Source organism: Orbicella faveolata, unplaced genomic scaffold (assembly GCF_042242905.1).
Source record: "Orbicella faveolata isolate gen_17 unplaced genomic scaffold, um_ofav_v1 contig_25, whole genome shotgun sequence".
Lineage (NCBI taxonomy): Eukaryota > Metazoa > Cnidaria > Anthozoa > Scleractinia > Merulinidae > Orbicella > Orbicella faveolata.
The window spans coordinates 8,614,521-8,636,356 of record NW_028301553.1 but is presented as its reverse complement, the minus strand read 5'-3'; the positions used below and the strand labels follow the sequence as shown (position 1 = coordinate 8,636,356).

At 39.1% G+C, this 21,836-nt stretch overlaps 1 protein-coding gene and 1 long non-coding RNA gene across 3 annotated transcripts; one reads left to right on the top strand and one right to left on the bottom strand.

The window, feature by feature from the left end:
• Window positions 1-1,091: 1,091 nt before the first annotated feature.
• Window positions 1,092-21,830, bottom strand: LOC110050304 (diphosphoinositol polyphosphate phosphohydrolase 1-like). Of its 2 annotated transcripts, none has more exons than XM_089293820.1 (5): window positions 21,690-21,830; window positions 7,077-7,187; window positions 6,890-6,934; window positions 6,703-6,775; window positions 1,092-4,382 (listed from the first exon to the last, which is right to left on the bottom strand). In XM_089293820.1, exons 1-5 carry the CDS (start codon window positions 21,828-21,830, stop codon window positions 4,282-4,284), a joined length of 471 nt encoding a protein of 156 aa, XP_089149946.1. In that variant the 3' UTR covers window positions 1,092-4,281. The 2 variants fall into 2 exon arrangements, with proteins under 2 accessions (XP_089149946.1, XP_020611878.1); XM_020756219.2 differs by lacking the exon at window positions 21,690-21,830 and adding an exon at window positions 7,282-8,970.
• Window positions 15,328-18,262, top strand: LOC149108831 (uncharacterized). Its single transcript, XR_016208485.1, has 2 exons — window positions 15,328-15,426; window positions 18,098-18,262. It is a non-coding gene; the product is annotated as an uncharacterized LOC149108831 (long non-coding RNA).
• Window positions 21,831-21,836: the final 6 nt, after the last annotated feature.

Sequence of the window (21,836 nt, the reverse complement as noted above, 5' to 3'; positions counted from 1 at the left end):
TTGTAGGTCTGCCTCGACTGACTGCTTTTAACTGGATATTGAACCTGTTTGCCGTGATCTGTTAGTCCTTATTAACATTCTCAACATGCACTTCGTCAAAATCATTGCTGCAAAATTGCCACAACTATGACCAGTACATGCATATACTAGTCTTTCTACCCTTAAAACAGTACCAGCAGAAGAGGTCACAACAGCTAGTTAAGTATAAACTGGTAACTAATTTTGCATTGTGTGTTACGACACACAAGCCTAGCAGGTCATTTTACAACAAACAATTGAAATCAAACCCTTGGTCCAAAATAATCACTCAGTCAGAGCTTATCCCTGTTTCAAAAGCATGCACAACAACCAGGGTTGGGTTGTTCAACTCTGAATTAAGCTAACCCAGGATTAACAAGAGTTCTTATTTCATTTTTGTAACTACTTTTTGGTGAGGTTTTCTGTTCATACTCTTTGTCACTCACTTTTGAGATGGAATAATCTTGAACTACACAAACCGTAAGCAGCAAGAAACATTTTTAGACACCAAAAAGTTAATGCCTCAGTTAACTTTTAATCCTGGGTTAGTGCTAGTACAATGATCAGTTGTGTAAGGTGCAACAAAAGTTTGGTCACCAGGTTTTAATGTGAAAATTGCGTTGTTGTCACGGACAACTGGCTCCATTTCCAGTGGCAATTTGTAGGCCTTTGACATCACTGGCAGCAAAGCACGTGAAATTGTAGGTGACACAACAGGCGACGCACAGCTGTTGATATTGTTAACAATGGAAATGAGGTAAGTTGCCCATGACAACACTGTAATTTTTAGGCCAAAACTTTGTCACCAAACTTCCGTCGTGCCTTACTCAACCGATAATTGTAGTAACTGGCTTTCAAACAACTCAGCCCAGTGGTAATTAATCTCAGGTTACATCATTCCCCAATCTCTGAAATCATAATTATTCCAAATATCATTGTACCCGATTGTTGATATACCAAAACATTACCATAAATTACACACTATTTCAAAGAGATGCACAGAAATCACTATGAAAAATGATAATCATTATTTTGACGACAGTTTAAACTTGGACTAACAGTAACAAAATGAGTGTGCGTGTCTGATGGATTTATTAATAACATAAAACAGTCCGTGTCACAATAACTTAAGCACACAAGTTAGAATGAATGACTATGTAACAAATAATGGGCCAGATTCACAAAGGCCATCGAGGTTAAGACGTCTCGTAAGTATCATTCAAATACAAAAGCCTGCTGTTGTGAAACAACGCTGAGGACACATCTTAACTAATGAGAGGTTCGTGAATCTGGCCCCAGGTCAATAAATTATTGAGAAGTTAATAATATAATCTGAATCTTCTACTAACAGAACTTCAGACAGAATATCTTATTTACATGTCATAAATCTGGCAAAAATAATTAGTTGATACTCAGAAACTGAGAAAATAACATCCACAACATGATGGAATTAATAGGAACTGTTTTCATTTGAGAAAAACTGTTGCCACAATAAAAGAAACTCAGCCATGCAGTTACACAGCACAGAGACCAGGGACAACTAGGATAATAGACTTCACAGTAAATTAATAACTACTTAATATTAACTGAGAGTAAGAATATAGGTTAAGGGTAATTTTCCATCTGAAAATCATGTTTTTTATTTATATTAAGATTGTTATTCATTCAATCACTGAAACATGCCAACCAATAACGCACACACTAATTCATAACTTATTAACAAAAACTGAAAAACATTTACTTATTTTAATTTACTGTTTTTACTGCTAAACACTTTCTTAGATACTATTACACTAATTGCTGTTCAACACACCAAAATAGTGTCCTTCTCACAATACATAATAATAATATATATAAACTTAACCCTTAAAGCCCTAACAAGATTGTTCTCCAGAAAAATACTTAGAATACCTTCAAACTTTGACATGTCATGACGGTAAAAGTAGTAAAAAGAAAAACAAAACTGTCATACAAAAATCAAATTTTTCTCACTAATAATCTACAAGACTCTTCTGGCAACAAGAATACAGTGGAAGCTCTCTTAACAGACACTCTTATAAGCAGACAGCTCTACTAACAACTGCCTTCACAAAATCCAGTTTGAACTCCCATACAAACTCTGCATTTACCGGCTCGCTGGCAGCAAGTATGTGTACATGCAGTTATCACCATTATCGCGGCACTGCACAAGGCAAAAGAAAAAACATAACCAAAAATGATTTGCAGGTATTTTTGCATTCCCTTACAACACTAGTGGCCATGTACAAGAACTATTCTCTTAAGTGGCCAGCTCCAGTTATGGACAGCTTTTTAGCATCACAAGGGTGTCTGCTTATGAGGGCTTCCACTGTATTACTGATGTACACACATTAGGGCTTGAAGGGTCACAACTGCAGGATACAGGTTAATAAACCCGATTAACTTCCCATTGGTTTCTGCATACAATATATCTGGATGTATCTTTGATATTGCATGCTGTTTCTGTCATCAAAGTGTCATATTAAAACTGTCAAATTGAATATGCCACAAACTTCTGAAAATCACCTGCCACTGAGCAAGCTTCTAATTTGTTCCAAAAACGGTTATTTAATTCAGAAGGGGAGGACTTTTTGCTGGATCAATTTTTCCTATCTCAAAACATATTCTAAGGTTTCCAAAACAGAGTAATACAAATAGGAATAATCTGCAGCAAAGTTCCTGCACAGAACCAAAAAGCAATTTCTACATCATATCACAGGACGTAAACTACACACTTGCAAACCCTCCCACCTAAGACATGAGTCTGTTGCCTGCGAGTCAAAACTTCAATCACACAGCTATGGTCTGATTTATCCAACTTAGTTGAAAATTTGAACTTTTACAACCTTAACTGACACATTTACAAAAGATATGTAAATTAGGACTAATGCAAGAATAGACTCCTTCAATTCTCCAATTTTAAAAGAAAAACATTAATGGTGACAACATTATGTTGGCCAAACACATCCCAGGATTGTGACTAGGTAATATTTGAAATGTCTTCACAAATCTTCGAATGAAATTTGGATATGGTTAGGTTGTCTTCAGAACTCCCAGTGCATCCATGCTAAAAGTCTCATGCCTTTGACTCAGGTAAGGTTGGTAGGTATAAAAATTATATATTAGACACAAGTGTTTTAAAGTGTATATGACACAATTTTTTTCCCACTGATTCTGGTTGTTAATAATGTTAGAAAAACAGTTGTAAAGTTTTTAGATTGTGGAAATATTTTGAAACCAGTTTTTTTCATTCAAAATACGCACTACTTTCATGTTGAAATTGTCCCACAGATCACGCGGCCAAAATGTCACATGATTTACACCTGTGACGTCACTGTGTTTGACAAACAAACAAGTCACTTGATATCACCAAATTAAACAGAATGGGTTGAAAATTAGCGTTACTAGCTAGTAAATCATTCGCACATTTGAAGCCATGTGCAAGAGAAATGACAAGGCAGCTTCCCGTGACAGCAATGTCATCAAACACTATGACGTCACAAACACAATTCTCGACCACAGTTTCCCAGGACACTTTTATAGGAAAATTGGCTGTATTTTGGCCACTGAAAAATCATCCAAATTATTTTTTTTTTGCATTTTCAAAACATTATTCATTTATCACATATATCAAGGAAGGAAAATACTTTTCTGTCATATACACTTTAATGGAAAATACACCGTTCGTAAAATTCATACAAAACTACATCCAGGACGCGGGTGGCATTTTTTCCATATCCTCACTGGTGAGATATTGATGACGTCAGTTCTTGCTTTCTCACAGCCAGTTGTGCAAACAGTTACTTTGTCCATATAATAAAAAGAAAATTACACAGTGGCTTGAAGATATGAATTTTATTTTAATAGCTCGCTGGGCTCATTCATAAAACATTGTTCTTACCACTCAAAAATAAAATTCATATCTTTGCACTGCTGTGTAATATCCTCTGTCTAACAGCTAGAGCCAATAAAAATGTAAAAAGGCAAAAATGCACATGGAGTTAATTTTCTTTTTCAAGGCAGGATTAATGAACAGCCATTTCCTCTTTCTCAGCCGCTTTTCCAGACATTTGCAGTAGTTTTCATCTATGACAGCTTATATATGTAAGTCAGATATGACACTTTATCTAAGGCATGAGTGCTGTATATAACATTTAAACACTCACTATATTTTAAACAAGGCACTCTGCTACTTTACATTACATCTACCAGGACAAACCAGCTTTTCTGGTTGAAGATGATGTGTCACCTGCCACTGCAAGCTTTATCCAGGTATTTCTGCTGATATGGCTTGGCTTCTAACATGTTCTTTGCCTTTTCCACTGGAAACCAAGACCTAGTGCGGTCTGTGTCAAAAGGGAAAGGAGAAAAAAATAATAATATTATTATTTGATAAGCTATCAATAGATACACAACTAAGTCACATAAGTAACTCCACACCAAACCAAAAATGTCAATACAGGGTTTTAGCTAAAAAAAAATAGTATGCCCGCTGAGATTTTCATTGTTTTGTTTACCTCACTGAGTGAAGTTTTTCTACCACAGCAGTTTGAACTGTGCATTCAAGGTTGTGCTGTATCTCCTTGAGTTATTTTCAGCAGGTACAGGCAAGTTCAGTTTAAATCACAGACTAAGGATGATAGTGTGCATTGATTTTTTTTTTTTTGCGATGCCTTATATTGTTCATAGTAAGGCCTTGCGCGTCCCTTAGCACAGCAAGGACAGATGATGTTCATAGTAAAAAAAGGAAAACCTTGCAGAACTGACTTGCCAATAACTTCTTCACTAACCATAATGCATCATTTGCTGGCCTGTACAAAAATCTTTACCACTAATAATATTTCCATAATGATCACAATGTCATTACCAATTTTTTTTTTCCGAAACTACTTTAAAAAGCAAATTGGTTTTCACATGAAGTCATAAATTACACACATATAACACCAGGGCTAGGAAAAAAACTTGTCTTCCTGCTCACCCTTCAGACAAGCAACTGTCAAATTTTGCTTGCCCAGCACAGTTTTAAACAATTACTTGCTTACTTTGAAATCATTATTTACTTAGCACCCAGCTTGAATGGGTTTGTCTGTCAGGAAAGTAAGCATGACAACCCAACAGCCAACTGTCCCCCACCCCCTTCCACAAAAATCTAGCTGCCTTAAACATTACTTCTTTTAGGGTTGCCCTGCAACACTCCATAAAACACCAAATTGATGGCAAATACAATGTATGTGTACATTTATATGCTGATTTCACACACATTCATTCCAAGAAGTTATGTTTTAAACAAAATACTCAGTTATAAAATTTTAACACCTGGGCTTATTTCTATGTTTAAAAGCACAACAAAGTCACCCCTTGAAACAGACACCTCCAATATTTCATAGATTAACACCTCAATAAATCCTTAATGCGACCTTTTCTTCCTTCAGAAACTTTTTAATATCCTCATTTGTAGACTTTCTCAAAATAAAAACATTTGTGTCCAAAACAAATCGCAAGTTATTTTCCTTAAATGTGGTAGCTTGTAATTGAAAAACGTTAGCAGCATTTAATGTCCCTAAGGGGTTTACAGTAAGTAAATAACAATTAACTTGGCTTAATACATCTCTATCTCCATTTTGCAGAGGAATCAACATATTACAATTATTTTCTTCAAAGACCAGCTTGTCTGAGATGAAGCAGCTTGATATCAATGTAAAATTTTGGGTTGTCAAATTTTAACAGAACTGTTTATCATGATTGGACAAAAAAACAACAACAAAATGTGCCACATTTCTATAAATAAATTTGCCAAATGCACTAAACTAACTCACTCAAACTGAAGCTGATTGGCACTACATAAACAATAAAATCCTTCTGAGAACTGATTTTGAATTTTGGAAATTAGCAGTGAAGATGTAGCCTCTAAGCTGAACTGTCATAGACATAAGCATGCTGGATTTCCATATGTGACTTAAAATATTTTGTCAACATCTTTTTTTGCCATCACAGACTTGAAAACAACGTTTCATCAAGGTCCATGTCCCGTGAGGGGTCTCCAACTCGTTAATAATGAATAACCCCTTCCTAAAAATCTAGCCCAAAACATGTCTTATTTTCAGTGTTGATCTTTGTTCTGTGAAACAAAAATACCTCATTTCACCACTGTGGGCATAAAGGGATTACAGATTGACAAAGAAGGACCTTAGCTATTGATGACAGAAATTAATACTGTCAAAGTATTTTCACTCCTTTAAAATTCATGACCGAGAGACAAGCCGTTTTAAATTCTGTTATTAAAACATCCATGGGCATCTAATATGCCGCCAAAGCCACATTTACAGTTACGTTACGATAATTGCAAAACAGAAAACCAAAGTGGAGCTTAGACTTTGGCCTTTACCTTTTGCAGATTTCAAAACAAGAGCGAATTCGACGTAGGCTTGGGTTTCGAGAGTTCACGCAAGGAAAAGGTCTGATCGTATCAAGTGTGACCGAAAGCTCACTGAGAGAAGAAACACTGAGGGCTACTACTTATAAATTCACCGACTAAAATACACAACTCGTAATTAAAGCAATTTTACTACTTTGTTGACGTACTAAAGCTCTTCTACATGAACGTTCGTAATATCTGCTCCCCATACAGAACTTTTATCAATATATTCCATAATGGCATTCACAAACCTTCTTCCCATGTTTCGAGCATTTCTGTTACAATTAAGACATAAACAGAGGTTCGGGTTTGATTTACATCGTTCTGAAAAGAAAATGATCAAATCGTAAACGGATGAGCACAAGTTTCTGAAAGTAAACACTTGAACAGTAGCAGACTTCAGAAGACACTACAAGCTAAACACAGTAGAATACAGACCTGAAATTCGCCAAGAAAACGTCCTAGTTTACCCCGAACTCCAGCCTACGAATAGAAGAAACACAAAAGTGAAAAAACAAATAAAGCACAGGTAGTCGTCTGTCTCAACCTAGCGAAACGAATGCACCCTTTTGTTTAGTTGAACAAGCTTGTGTGTAAAACAAAACAGCTCTAGTCTGTTACTAACTTCTTCCTCAACTTCCCGAATGGCAGCTTCACTCGATTCTTCGCCAGGCTCAACCCCTCCTGAAGGCACAATCCACCTACCAGGATGCCGACAACTCGAAACTAACAACACCTACGAAGAACAAACATACACGCCACATTAGCAAATCGAACCGCAGCAAAAGTCGACCGGCCATGTGCAACTAAACGGGAAATGTTGTCAAAACCTCTTTCTCCTGTTCGGTTTTAAAGCAGATACAGCCAGCTCGTCTCGTGTATCCATCTTTATCTTTCGTTCTGATACTGTTTGTCCGGTTCTTTATCATTCTCTCGGGTAAAAAGCGATAGAAAAATGAGAAAATTGCGCTCGGTTAGCCAGGAGAAAGCAAGAGCACCCTCGTCGCCATGACAAGACTGCTGAAGAATCGCGGAGGGCCGCTGGCTTTGTAATCAAAACTGTTGCATTGTGGGATATTTCAGTCCCTGACTTGACGAAAAAGTATATGGCAGACAAGTTCCGGAGATATTTTAATTTGTTCTCAAAAATAGCGAAATTCAACTGTGTCTATTTCCAAAGACCTGATATATATTCAACATCCATAAATCCGTGACTTATCTAGTTTGATTTCATACTTATTCTCTTACAAAACGTTTTACATGTTTTGATATTTGTTGGGATGAAGTAATTATTTTGAAATTCAATTGGCGCACGCGATCAGGTCGTGATTTGTAATGTGGCATGATATTGCCCGCCTCAGGAAAACATCAGTGTATCAAATAAATGATTGGACTGCCCTCAACCCATTCAACGAATATTCACAATGTCGCGAGAAATTATGCACAGCAACCGATTCGTGGCACTATGGAACGCTAGCCTTATTGGCGACGCGGGCCTTAGAGGAACAAGATACGGAGGTAGGCCTGACTTTAGACTACGAGTAGTCCCTCTTTCGCTTAGTCCGTCGTGCGTGACGCGAAAGAAAACCGCGAGAAAAAAATGGCCGCGCGAAATCCTGGAGGCGAGGAGCACGCGAAAGGAGGGACTACCGCCTAAGCCCAAGAGTTTGAATTATGCGTTGCTCCCACAACTCAAAAATATGATTGGCTTATGTTAGGAGCGTTGACAACGTGTTGTCAACATTCGAGATACCTGTGACGTCTTGCAGGAATGTTTTGGAACCGAAGCAAATCGAAGCGGTACCAGAGCAAATCGAAGCGTTGGAATCGCGCTTCGCAAGCCGTGATGTTCTTGCGCATCTGCCAACAGGCGCTTTGGAAAGATTTAAATTTATTCAGTGTTTTGTTTGGCAAAGCTTTCTGCCTCCAACCCGACTGCGAGCGTGTTAGTGATTTCGCCGCTCAACAGCATCGTCTAAGTCAAAGAATATAAATTCACTGAGCTTGGCCTTTCTGCCGTCCATTTGAAAGATTGAACCGGACTCTCACTTGACACCGGACATTCACCTGAAATTTTCCGCTGCTATCGGCAAACATTTCACCGCAGTTGGATGATCTCCTATGTATAATGTATAATGTACAATGTAAATTCTCGGTTGAAAGTCTCTTGAAATTTTCGCAATAACTTTTAGACGCAGCGAAAATCGTTACAAGAGGCCTCATTTGCCATCTTCTTTCTAAAACTTCTTCGACAATTTCGCTGAACGAACACTGAACGAAGATATACTTCTCACGGCATATGTTTTTGCCTGGCTACTTGAAGAGTAGAGTAGAGCAATTTTATTCAGATCTCCCGGGGCTATTGATAACAGGCGATAATAAGAGGACGTCAAGATGAGAAATCCTACACCGAAAAATCACTCGGCCGTGAAAGGGCAAACTCTTGGGTTTAGGCGGTCACAGTGATTTGGGTATCCCTGAGTTTTGGGTACCCCCGTACCCAAATCCCTAGTGTTTTGGGTACCCAAAACACTGAAGGCTTAAAACTGGGGCAAATGAAATCATCCACAAGTCTGCTCAAAACCCAATTATCTTCTTACTAAACTTTTGTCTGAATAAATGAAAGCGTTATTTTACTTGATATAAAGACAATACGTCGCTGAAAATAGTCGCAATTTAGAACAGACTGACTGATCCGAGTCCGCAGTAGAACGACATACAGAACCGAATTCACGCGCCAAAGTTCCTTGTATGAACATGCGCTTGGTGCCAATCGATAACCCTTGAAATGCCGTTATTTTAAACAAGAAAGGCACATTCTAAACCTGGCATGGTTCGGCAATTAAATTTAATCAATATGCGAACGAACACACTGAGATACGGCCGTCACGCAATATGCACACTGGTCTCAAGCCGTGACTGACCTCTGTGTATGTTAATGGCCTGTCTGAAATAAATTTTGTCGTAGACGTGTTTATTTATCGCTCTTTCCTTGACCATCCCTCCTATTAGATGTTGCCGGCGAACGTTTCTCTATGCCATTTAACGAGGTTTTTTTTTTTGTTTTGGGAAGAAATCCAAAATAAATATAAGTAAAGTAGACAATGCTTAAACCTTTGGACAGGGGGAAACAAGTAAAAGAAGGATACCCAAATCCCTAGTGATTTGGGTATCCCCTTCTGAAGTGTTGGTTTGCAATCATTTAATTCAGGGTAGCCAAATCGACCGAAGATAGAAAGGTAAAACAAACTTGCAAAGTCGAAGTCAATCAAGAGAGAAACGGACTAGAAATGCTTAATTGTAAGGGATACCCAAATCCCTAGTGATATGGGTATCTCCTTCTGGAGTGCTTGTTTCTCCTCGTTTCTTTAATTCAGGGTAACCAAATGAACCGAAGATTAAAAGGAAAAGAAAACTTACAAAGACGAAATTCATTCAAGGGAGAAAAAAGACTAGAAATGTTAAATTGTAAGGGGTACCCAAATCCCTAGTGATATGGGTATCCCTTCCTAGAGTCTTTGTTTGTTATCGTTGCGTCAATTTAGGTAGCCAAATCCACCGAAGATTTAAAAGGCAAAGCGAACTTTCAAAGACAAAAGGCGTTGGAGGCGGGGGGGCGGGGGGGGGGGGAAGAAAAAAGAAATGCGAAAAATTAAGAGATACCCAAATCCCTAGTGATATGGGTATCCCCCTCTGGAGTGTTTCTTTGTCCTTGTTTCTTTAACTCAGGGTAGCCAAATCGACCGAAGATAAAAAAGCAAAGCAACTTACAAAGACGAAAGTCATTCCAGTGAGGAAAGGACTAGAAATGCTGAAATGTAAGGGATACCCAAATCCCTAGTGATATGGGTATCCCCTTCCAATATGTTTATTTGTTATCGTTTCTTTAATTCAGGCTGGGTAGCCAAATCGACTGAAAATAAAAAAGCAATGCAAACTTGCAAAGAGGAAAGTCATTCCAATGAGGAAACGACTAGAAATGCTAAAACGTAAGGGATACCCAAATCCCTAGTGATATGGGTATCCCCTTCCAGAGTGTTTATTTGTTATTGTTTCTTTAATTCAGGGTAGCCAAATCGACCGAAGATAAAAAAAACAAAAACAAACAAAGTAAACTTGCAAAGACGAAAGTCATTCCGATGAGGAAAGGACTAGAAATGCTGAAATGTAAGGGATACCCAAATCCCTAGTGATATGGGTATCGCCTCTCAGAGTGTTTGTTTGTTATTGTTTCTTTAATTCAGGGTAGCCAAATGAACCGAAGACGAAGAGGAAAACAAAACTTGCAAAGACGAAATTCATTCAAGGGAGGAAAGAACTATAAATGCCTAAATGTAGGGGATACCCAAATCTCTAGTGATATGGGTATCCCCGTCCAATATGACTAGGTGTTATTGCTCCTTTAGTTCGAATCAAGGGTAGCCAAATCGACCGAATATACCATTCACCATTCAACTCGGAAAGGACTGAGATGGGCTCCTGTCGAAATAAAAGTAACAAAACGAAATTTATGCCTTAAAGTAGACCGAGAGTGTCTCCGGAGATCTTTGTATTAAAATTGTTGATTTTTGACTGAAGAAAAATTTACGAGATACAAAATATTTAGTCCAAACCTTAACGGGATATGAATTACTTAGCCTCTACCCCAACCTCCCTTCTCCCCCACCCCCTCTATGAGGCCTCTATTCCCTTGAGCTTTTTCCACGTGTCTAAATCATCGATGCGAGTCGGGATTTGAGTGGATTTTCGCGGAAAATACGGAAAACGTTGGATGGATGGATTCTGCAAAATATAGAAATATTTTAGAATATGTCAAAAGCCAGAAATATCCGGCAGAGTTTTCCAAAAACGAAAAGCTAGTTTTGCGAAAATTTTGCAAAAACTTCGAATATTGTAAAAAGAGAAGAAGAAAAAACTTAAAACTTTAACTTCAAACTTGGAAGAACAATTAGCTCGTCGCTTCCCGAAGCACTTGAGATAGGACAGAAAGACAGTTGCTGGCCCAACGATGAAAATGATCGCCCACCGTCTGACATACGTAACCGGTGAAACACTGCGTCGGTTAAAAAAGTGATTTTATTTCTCCTTCTTGTGAACTCGATTTTGACTATGGGTTTGCTGAAACTCCAATCTGATAGTAAGTACACAACTGTCTCTATGCTGCAGAGGACGCAAAGATATAATATAATATCATAATATATCCATAATATCATTAGTAAAAACGGTTGAAAAATTACCGTATTCAGGCAATATTATGAGGTGAAACTAGAAATTTCCTATCCTTACCCATAACATGTCACTGAAAATATGGGTATGATCGGTCAACTTAGGATACCATAACCATAACCATAACGATAACGATAACGATAACGATAGCGATAGCGATAGTGATAACAATAACAATAACAATAATAATTATACATTTATATAGCGCTAATACTATGAAATATTCAAAAGCGCTTTACATACAAAAAGAAGCTCACAAACTAAAACAAAGATTTATAAAAAGGATAAAACGTGCTAGAAATACAAAAATATAAAACGGCTCATGTAACTAAGATTTACAAAAATTATAAACAGTCATAGGCGATTTTAAGAAGATATGTTTTCAATCGTTTTTAAAAATGTCCAAAGACGAGCTTGATCGTATGGCCAAGGACATACGACACGTCATTTCTCGTACTTTCCCTAACATTATGAAGCCAAGTTTCAACATTGACTACTGGATTATATGTTCTGTTTGTTATTATAGTCAACCTAACAGCCACTTATTTCCCTTTATGCCTATTATATTCTCACAGGGCGCGTCTCAAAAACACGATAATTATATTAGATGGAGTATCTAATAAACTGCTGATTTGTAAAGTTGTATTCTCGTTTGGAATGTTCTCGGTACACAGCCATGTATTGGACGGGGATACCAGTATCACTATAGATTTACATATACCAAATATTCAGCTCTCCCTTACATTTTAACATTTCCAATCATTTCCTCGTTGAATGGTGGTCTTTGTAAATTTTCTTTGCCTTTTTATCTTCGGTCGATTTGGCTACCCTGAATTCAAAAAACGATAACAAACAAACATATTTTAAGGGGATACCCATATCACTAGGGATTTGGGTATCCCTTACGTTTTAGCATTTCTAGTGGTTTCCTCATTGGAATGACTTTCCTCTTTGTAAGTTTGCATTGCTTTTTTATTTTCAGTCGATTTGGCTACCCAGCCTGAATTAAAGAAACGATAACAAATAAACATATTGGAAGGGGATACCCATATCACTAGGGATTTGGGTATCCCTTACGTTTTAGCATTTCTAGTCGTTTCCTCATTGGAATGACTTTCCTCTTTGTAAGTTTGCATTGCTTTTTTGTCTTCGGTCGATTTGGCTACCCTGAATTAAAGAAACGATAACAAACAAACACCCTACAAAGGGATACCCATATCACTAGGGATTTGGGTATCCCTTACATTTCAGCATTTCGATCTAGTCCTTTCCTCAGTGGAATATTTCGTCTTTGTAAGTTTGCTTTGCCTTTTAGATCTGGTTACCCTGAATTAAAGAAACAATAACAAGCAGGCACATTGGAAAGGGAAGTAATAGGAGAGATAATCAAGGAAAGAGCGTTAAATAAACAAGTCTGAGACAAAGTTTATTTCAGACAGGCAACATACACAGAGGTCAGTCACAGCTTGAGACCTGCATATTGCGTGACGGCCGTATCTCAGTGTGCCCGCTCGCATATTGATTTTATTCAATCGCCGAACTATCCGAGGTTTAGAATGCACCTTTCCTGTTTAAAATGACGTGCATTTCAAGGGTTATCGATAGGCACTAAGCGCATGTTCATACAACGAACTTTGGCGCGTGAATCCGGTTTTGTATGTCGTTATAAATGCGGACTCGGATCAGACAGTCTGTTATAAATTGCGACTATTTTCAGCGACGTTATGTGTTTATACCAAGAATAAGAAAGCTTTTATTTAATTGAGACAAAGATTCGTAAGAATATAAATGGCTTTTGAGCTGAATTATGGATGATTTCACTTGCCCCAGTCTGTGGTATTAACGCTTTCAGTGTTTTGGGTATCCCTACTGGGGATACCCAAAACACTAGGGACTTGGATACGGGGGTACCCAAAACACGGGGATACCCAAATCACTGTGACACCTGCGGTAGTCCCTCCTTTCGCGCGCTCCTAGCCCCCAGGATTTCGCGCGGCCATTTTTTTTCTCGGGAATTTCTTTCGCGTCACGCACGACGGACTAAGCGAAAGAGGGACTACTCGTAGTCTAGCCTGACTTCAGATTGATGCCACACAAAGACACTATGTATAGGTACAATACGTGGCGATAGTGTGTCGATTGCAGGGGAGCGGATTGAGGTCGAGGAAGAGTTCACCAACCTCGAGGACAAGTTGTGAGTAATACGGGAGGAACTGATGAGAACATCCAGGCACGCATTGAGAGGGCGAGACAAGCATTCTCGACATGGCCGTGGTCTACGGCACTACAATCTTGTTTTGATAAGAATATTGTTTTTCCGGCCGAGGTTGAATATTCTTATTTTTCTGCCGATTTTAGGCTGAAAATATTCTTGCCAAAATTCTTAGATTAAAGCGTATGACATTTCTGTTTTCGAATGCATTTGGTGTCTGGATGGCGATAAAGTGATTTTGGAGCCAGCATGCAGGCATTTAAGGAGGGGGGTGAACAGGTTTTTGGATTGACGGATTCGGCCTTAAAAAGCGCAGGGATTGTGGATTTTTGCCATAAATCGAGTGGATTCGCGGATTTTGAAAACACAGTGAATTGTGGTTCAGTCGTGAATTTTGGCTCGGATTCCCGATTGTGCCTGTCTTGATGTTCGGATCTTGGATGGGCCCTAAACGAAATTTGGATCATAGATCTTCTTCAGCCTTAGTCGGTATATTAATGAGTTCATCCAAATTATTTCTTTTTTCGAAAGAAGCTCATTTAAACGCAGGTGTGAGACTGTTATTGGAATTGTACATCAAGCATGTTGCCGTCTTTACTATTTAGTGGAATTAAACAATGGCGTTAACATTTACCAGTTGACCTTTGAACTTTTACACTTCTGTTTCCGGATGTAGTTGTGGTTTCGGATTTGAACAAAAATATTGGCGGATCGACGGATTTGGCGAAAAAAAGGCACGGATCGGCGGATTTGCATATCCCTATTTACCCCCCTGTTAAAGCCTGATAAGAGATACATAATCACTTACCGAAATGTTAGTGATGTTTGTGTTGTTTTTTGGCCAGAGAAAAGGAAGAATTTAGAGAATTTAGAGAAAAGAAGAAATTTCTACGGTTTAGTTAAAAACATATAATTGAATCGTACTTAAAAATTTTTAACGCACAAAATTATATTCTTTTCAAAATCTCAGCCTTGGGTTTATTCTCAAAATATTCTTCAAATTTCGCACATTTCAGCCGCGATATTCTTATAAAATATATTCTTGTAGAAAAAAAAAGAGAGAGTGTAACAACCGAGAGTATAAAGTTGAGAGTGTTTGGATCAAATGTGAGGGCGGTGCTCTTTGATGTTGTTCTGAAGGCTTATCAAGGGACTAAAGCAAAAGTTCCGGTTGTTTATCGACAAGGACCTGACGAAAATCCTGCGGATTTGGTGGCCTAGGAGAATCTGTAATGAGAAGCTATGGAACCAAGCAGGGTAGCGACTGATAGAGGGGGAGATAAGACAGAAAGCTTGGAGTTGGATTGGTTACACCCAGAGAAGACGGAGCGGACACGTAGACAAGTTGGCCCTGGGGTGGAACACACAGGGAAAGCGCAAGGGAGGAGGACCCCATCACACCTGGAGGCGCAACAGAAGGACAGAGGTGGTGGACAGACCGCTTTCGTGGCATGAGGCAGAAGGCACTGCACAAAACAGATGGCGAGCGCTGATTCGGAAAACGTAGGTCCAAACAGGAATGAAGAAGACTAAGAAAGTAAGGCTTACATTACTCTCGGAATCGCTCCTTCAAATGCACAAATTCCTCTGCTTGGGTTTACATCGTAGGTTAGAGTTATTTTAGAGTTATAAAGATTCTGTAGAGATTTTCATTTTCCATTGTCTTTCTTTTTTTAAAGGGGGGAGGGGGGATGAGAGTCGGACGTGAGGTTAAAGTAAAGAGTGAAGGCTCCAGATCAGGATCTGCGCACGAATTCCAAACATATGGCCTCGTTCCTAGGACGCTATATTTTGCCACAATCGCTTCCTTTTGGGAAGGAGGTATATAAGTCCTTTTGGAAAGGAAGTATATCCTTTGTGAAGGAAGTATATCCGAAAGTTCTAAAACGGCAATAGTTCAGTCGAACCCAGGTTACGGATATAACAAAAGACTGATTTACAAGTGGATCGGCGCAGTCGATCGAACACGCGAGGCGAAAATCACATCGCGCGAGGAGATGTGACGCGCAAGCTAAGGGTGACTTCCACGCGCCCTCGCGTGTTCACTCACTCTATAACGAATGGAACAATGTGGGACCTCTCGAAATCTAGCAGAAAGTCGTAGTCTGCCTGACTGATGTGATTATTCGGTGAAAATCATAATCAATAGTTAAGTAAAATATGAGCTGAGACTCAAGTGACTTTTCCGCCAAAGAAAACGACGGGCGCAGACACAGACTATATGACAGGTATGGAACTCAGCCCTCTCGATCCGAAATTCAATGCACTTACTTTATCAGCCTACCTTACCTCTTCGAGAATCACAACCGACAGCGAAATTTACTTCAATTGAAGTCCTATGTATTGCATTCAGCTCCAAACCGTAAAGAGACCAACAAAACTTCCAATGAGAATGACCAGAGCCCAGTACGGTAGGGTGTTAGTTTCAAACGCTTAGCTGTAAGCCAGTTAAAGGAGCGATTCTTAATGGCTGCTATTTGCAGTATTCAAAGTGTCCCGGGCTTCATTTCCGGGAGTTCCGTCCATCTCGGCCGATAATCCCTGTACTTTTGGCTTTACTTTTGGCAATTTTTCTTAACAATGATTTTGAACTGATTTCCCTTGTAAAATGAATTTTCTTAGCCTTTTGTTTTCTTTTTCGAAGCGATGAGGTTAAAGTACACATACCGCTAAATTGCGCACGCTTCTTGGGTTGCACACGGGGTCAGTCCAAAAACCAGATTTCAACAAACACGAGGATATCTTGATGGGGCTCAACTGACAGCTGAGAATTGGTCGGAAATTTAAATTTTAGCAGCCGAGAGCACGCGTACTTTACTATCGATCTATACCTGAGATCAGCAAAATTTACTAATAGCTGGAAAATGGGCTGAAACTTTAACTGAATGCTGAGAAATCTAGCACTTCCCATCCAGGCCCCCGATCACGAATTGATAGTAATACTGGTCACGTGCCTATCACGTTGACGTTTTAAGAACGGAAACGAATTCCCGGTCAAGGCCTGGGAAAAAGCCGTAAAATAAATCGCCTTTACAAACTGCTCCTGGGGCTCCAAGGCGCGAGGATGGTTAATAATAAATGAACCAGAAAAAAAAAAATGACAGAAAAATTGAACCTCATTAAAAACTAGCCAAAAAAAGCATTAACCCTTTGTTCGATGCTAATAGCATTTCTGCAAGAAGTCATGTGGGTCATGCCAGGCTTGGCTCCAAAATTACTTCAACGACCGGCCATAGTCGAACCGAAATGTCCTGCCCAACAATACTTTCAGCCCGAAATCGGAAGAAAAATAAGTCAGAATAATCAGCCTGGGACAGAAAAACAATTTTCTTATTAAAAAAGTGTAGTCCAATGTTGATAGGACTACACTTTTTTTTTTACCTTACCTTTTACCCAATGTTGATAGCTACCGGAACAAAGTCCGAAGTTAACGACTGAGAAGTCTGCAAACTGGGATGTTGACAACTGTGAACTGTAGGATGAGTTTCTAATTTAAATTTGGATACTGATTTTTACATACTGTTTTTATATACATTTGATTTTTGGCGGAGATGGAGCACTTCGGTAACTATTTAGTTCCTGGAAGTCTTCGTATTTCGTGCAGTCTACAAACGTGTAATGTTGATAATAATAGGGCAAACGCTACGCTAGGCTCTGAGGATCTTATGAAGCGGAAGGTAAAATTCGGAATTCTGCCGACAAGTTTTGGTAAGAGTTTCTTATCCCTCTTTAATTTTCTCCCTAGCTTACTTGACGACACTGAAGTTAGAACTTTCTGGAGAAGAAGATGAAAACATTCCGTGACGATTTACCTGTTTTTGCTCTCTCTTCGCCGCTCAAGCTAAGAGAACTGCCAGTTTACACCGTAATTAACCGCATCTTTATTTCGCTCGGCCGAAGCAGACTGGTTCCCAGTCTCCACTTATTTGTTACCCTGAGGTGATAAAAGACTGGTTAGGGTTGCGGGGTATCCTGGGAAGAATGAAAAATGGATAAAGGATTAGTCTTCCCTTGATGCAATGCGTTGTCATCCATTCTTTCTCGATTCTAGGAGCGAGTCTGTCGAAACACTAAATTTTACCATCGATAAAAGGAAATAACAAAAATACTCATATGAAGGCGAATATTATTGAAAAGCCGTTATATTTGAACGTAAAATTCATCCATTTTAGACGTGCCTAATTACCTTGTTGACATATTTATTACAGGTTGATTACAAGACGGTGGATCAGCGGCATCAACAGAAGTGGACAGGTTTGCTCCCCAGACCGCTCGCCGATTATTTAGCGAACCTGTTCACCGCCGTCCTTCCTGAGTACCGGCCCAACCCCTGTTTGGTCTTACCGATATCAGATAAGGACAAGACTGATTAACAAACATAGTAGCAGTTGTGGTGAGACCCGTATTCCTAATTTGTTAAAATTAAAGTTTGAGGTGAAATTACGATGAAACAAACCCAAAGGAAATGCCTTTTGGTTCGAGTTATCGCGAGGTAAGGGCACATGGGAAATTTCTACTCGCAAGCTAGCTAAGACCTTGTTATGCGTCAAAATGCCTTTCTCTCGACTATGTACGTTTTTTTTAACATTTTTCGTTAAATATCAAGAGCGATCTCAATCAGCGCTGCTTCAGAAGCAACGTCTGCTCACAATGGAAACCACGAATACTCTTTCGTGATTTTCAAACCATGTTTTGGCCGTCTGAACGCCCACTAATTTCCAATTGTTCAGTGGACAAGCAGTTCAGTGATTTCCGCAGCACTTGTCCTAGCTGTCAGTAATGTTACCAAAATGTTCTTCAGTTTTGAGAGCCGATCCTCTCTAGACACAGGAAATAACAAATTTTGTCGACTAGCCAATTTTTATTTCTTGCCCGAAACCATTTCCACTATGCGGTTTGTCAAATCTGTCAACAAAAGTAAATAGCTTTTATCGATGGTTAGTGATTCACAAGTTTAGCAGACAATTTTGTTTGCCTAGTCAGTTTTGTCCAGTTTTTACCCGGGACAAATTCTGTCCGCGGTTCCATTAGTCTCGACTGACAAAATTTTTCCGACAAACCATAAGCGTAGGTGGTCTTAAATATACGAGGTTTTGTTTTCGCTCAGTGGCGCAGAATCGGCCCGAAAGCAATCGTAAATTGCATTAATTTTCCGTGACTCTTCCGTTGTTCCGTTGCCGTGAAGCGGTAGGGAACTCAAACTGGCTATCTAGACACAAACTGGCATCACCTACACGGTAAGTCTCACGGGCTTGTACAGCGTATATTAGACTTGTCAGTGATTTTTAATCTTGAGTAAGTTGCTCTACACCTGTCACCAACAGAATCACGTCCAGAATTGTGAAAGGTTTTTCGGAAAAGTATATCCAAAGTGCGGCAAACCTGGCTAAATTTTGTGCAAAGGCATTATTGTAGACTGGCTTGTGTAGAAATATTCCGAAATCATTGAGTTGTTGAGTTGTTCCAAGTGTGTCGCAGTACGAAATTCAAAAACTTTCAGTGAATTTTAGCCGTCTCCAAAGCAACCACAGGACACGGCTAAAATTGAGGCTAACTCTGTCAAATGAGGACGCAACGAAGTCAGACCCACACGCGATGAAGGAAAAAATTTTAGCACACATGAAAAGACTTCTCCATTTCGCATTGGAGCCAGAACGATTTTTTGAAGAACCGAAGATTTTGTGGTTGCCGTACTAATACAGCAAAAGCGACCAAGCAGTAGTAGGGATAATCACTATGTAAGAACTTTATTCACTAAAATAATCACTCTGAATAACGCGAACTTACTTTGAATATATAACCGCCCTATTTTGGACCCAAAATATGAAACAATAGCTAATTCCCTTAAAAGTTCGCCCTCTTCCGTTTCCTACACCCCCAAATTTCCGAAATCTCTGGAACACTTAACTGAAAATAATGGTTTTGTTGCGATAAAAATATTTGAAATAATCAGTTGCAAGCCCATTGGCTGTGCACTTGCTTCAGTAACACATTTCTGTAAAACCCTTGGAAATGTGTCGTAAATGTGTCCACTGTTTTCAAATAAATGATTATTAAAAATATTCTGGTGTCATTGAATGTGACACTTGGCTGTTATGACTGTTTGGCGAGACTATTAAATTGCAATTTAGTTTTCGTTGCCGGTCAGAAATTAGGCCGAGAGGCTGATGGAGAAATAAAGCACAAATTCGAATATTTCCAATTATTCCGTTCCCAGGTTATGCTGGGACGAGTTAGCTGTCACTCCACTGTCACTCTTGTGTCCCACCTCCCCACCCCACTCCCACGCAGGCGAGAAACCGACTCAGTTCGCTCTCATTGTTGTTAGGATTGTTGTTAAAAGATCTTTGTTTTTATTCTGTAATATATAAATACAGATGTTTATGTCCCTTTGAAGCACTATTTCCTTCCAAACAAACTTGTTTTGCCATAGATCGTCGAATGCGATAGTTTGATTTTGAGGCGGTCTTTTGGCAAATTCGTGCACAAAATCGTTCTCCTTTTGTATTTATTCACTGCACGTAACAAATCGCTGTGATGTCTAAACAATAATAAAGGTAATTTCACAGCAAACGATTAAAATATTTTTCATTCTTGTCAAGTGGAGGTCACTTAAGTCCTTTTAAAATATCTTTACGTCCTATGACGCGAGAATTTAAGACATTTTAAGAGTAGTTTAATCAACTTTCTAGTGAACTGTGAACACTTGATGATATTGCTAAAGAAGGAGATCCATTGAAATACGGCTTTACTAGCTCGCATTTTTGTGACATACTGGGTACAATTTTACTCTTGGTTAATAACGGTTCCTTATCTCAGGCTAGTAGAAGAAAGTCCCACGGGGTTTCGCTCCATCAGTTCACGGTTATTATTATAATTGACTGTGACACTTTAAAAAGTTCCCAACTCTTTCAAAAGCTGCTTTGTTACAAACTCTTAAGAACGTCAAAAAATTGGTTTCCAGATCTGGTGCTGTTCAAAGCTGCTGGTTCGGAGTCTAAGACTGAATATACATATTCACGAGAAAAAATGTGCCAAGGCCTGAATGTTTGGAACTATTCCAAACAACACTCTTCACTCAACCGCAGGACGCTAGCGCTGTCAGTAGTTATACACGCAATCTTGGAAACGTACATGTAAAATGGATTTTTGTACTTCAGCGCATACTTTTGTTTAGAATTTTTGTTTGTGGATAAGTATTAATTTAAAATCACAGCTACTCTACTTACAATCGAGCACGATCCGTCCCCGTCAAAATTCTTACTTAGCTTGGAGGCTAAGGGAAAATAAAAATTTTAATTTTTTTAGCGGCGAAGCCTCGATCGTGACGGGGAAAAAAATACAGATGATGTTGCTTCTATAAGATTTTATAGCTTTCCAAAGACTTATGTAGGTAGTCACCGGCGTGAGGTTGGACCCTGCGCTTCTCTAATAACCTAATGTACTCTTTGCACCGGCTTGGCCGGTTTTGAGCGTCGCAGACATTTTTCTCATTCCGAACTCAGTTTCCGCAGGCATCGCAGTTCGACTTGTGAACAACTCTCCTGTGTTGGTGTAATTAGAATAGAGGAGGAGAATTTTCGGTTCATTGCCTAGCACGCGATAAAGTAGCCACTGATAACTCAGTTGCAAGCATTGAAGTATTAAATCGTTGTGGTACTTGAGGCTGGTAAAGAATTATAGCATAGCTAATACTGTGCTAATAGATGATTTAGCTTCTAATTCTACTGTTTTATAACTTGCAAATAAGATTTAGGTCTCTTATAGTCTGCATAACTTCTTATTTCCTTATTTACTTGCCGTTGGGTTGATATGTCCGGGGCTTGCAGTAATCGACTCCAGGTCGGCACCCCTGAGGGGCGGACAGCCGGCCTTATTACGACGTTGACCAATCAATTTAGAGCATTGATAATCACGTGGATACTGACTTAGTGACGTCATGATGAA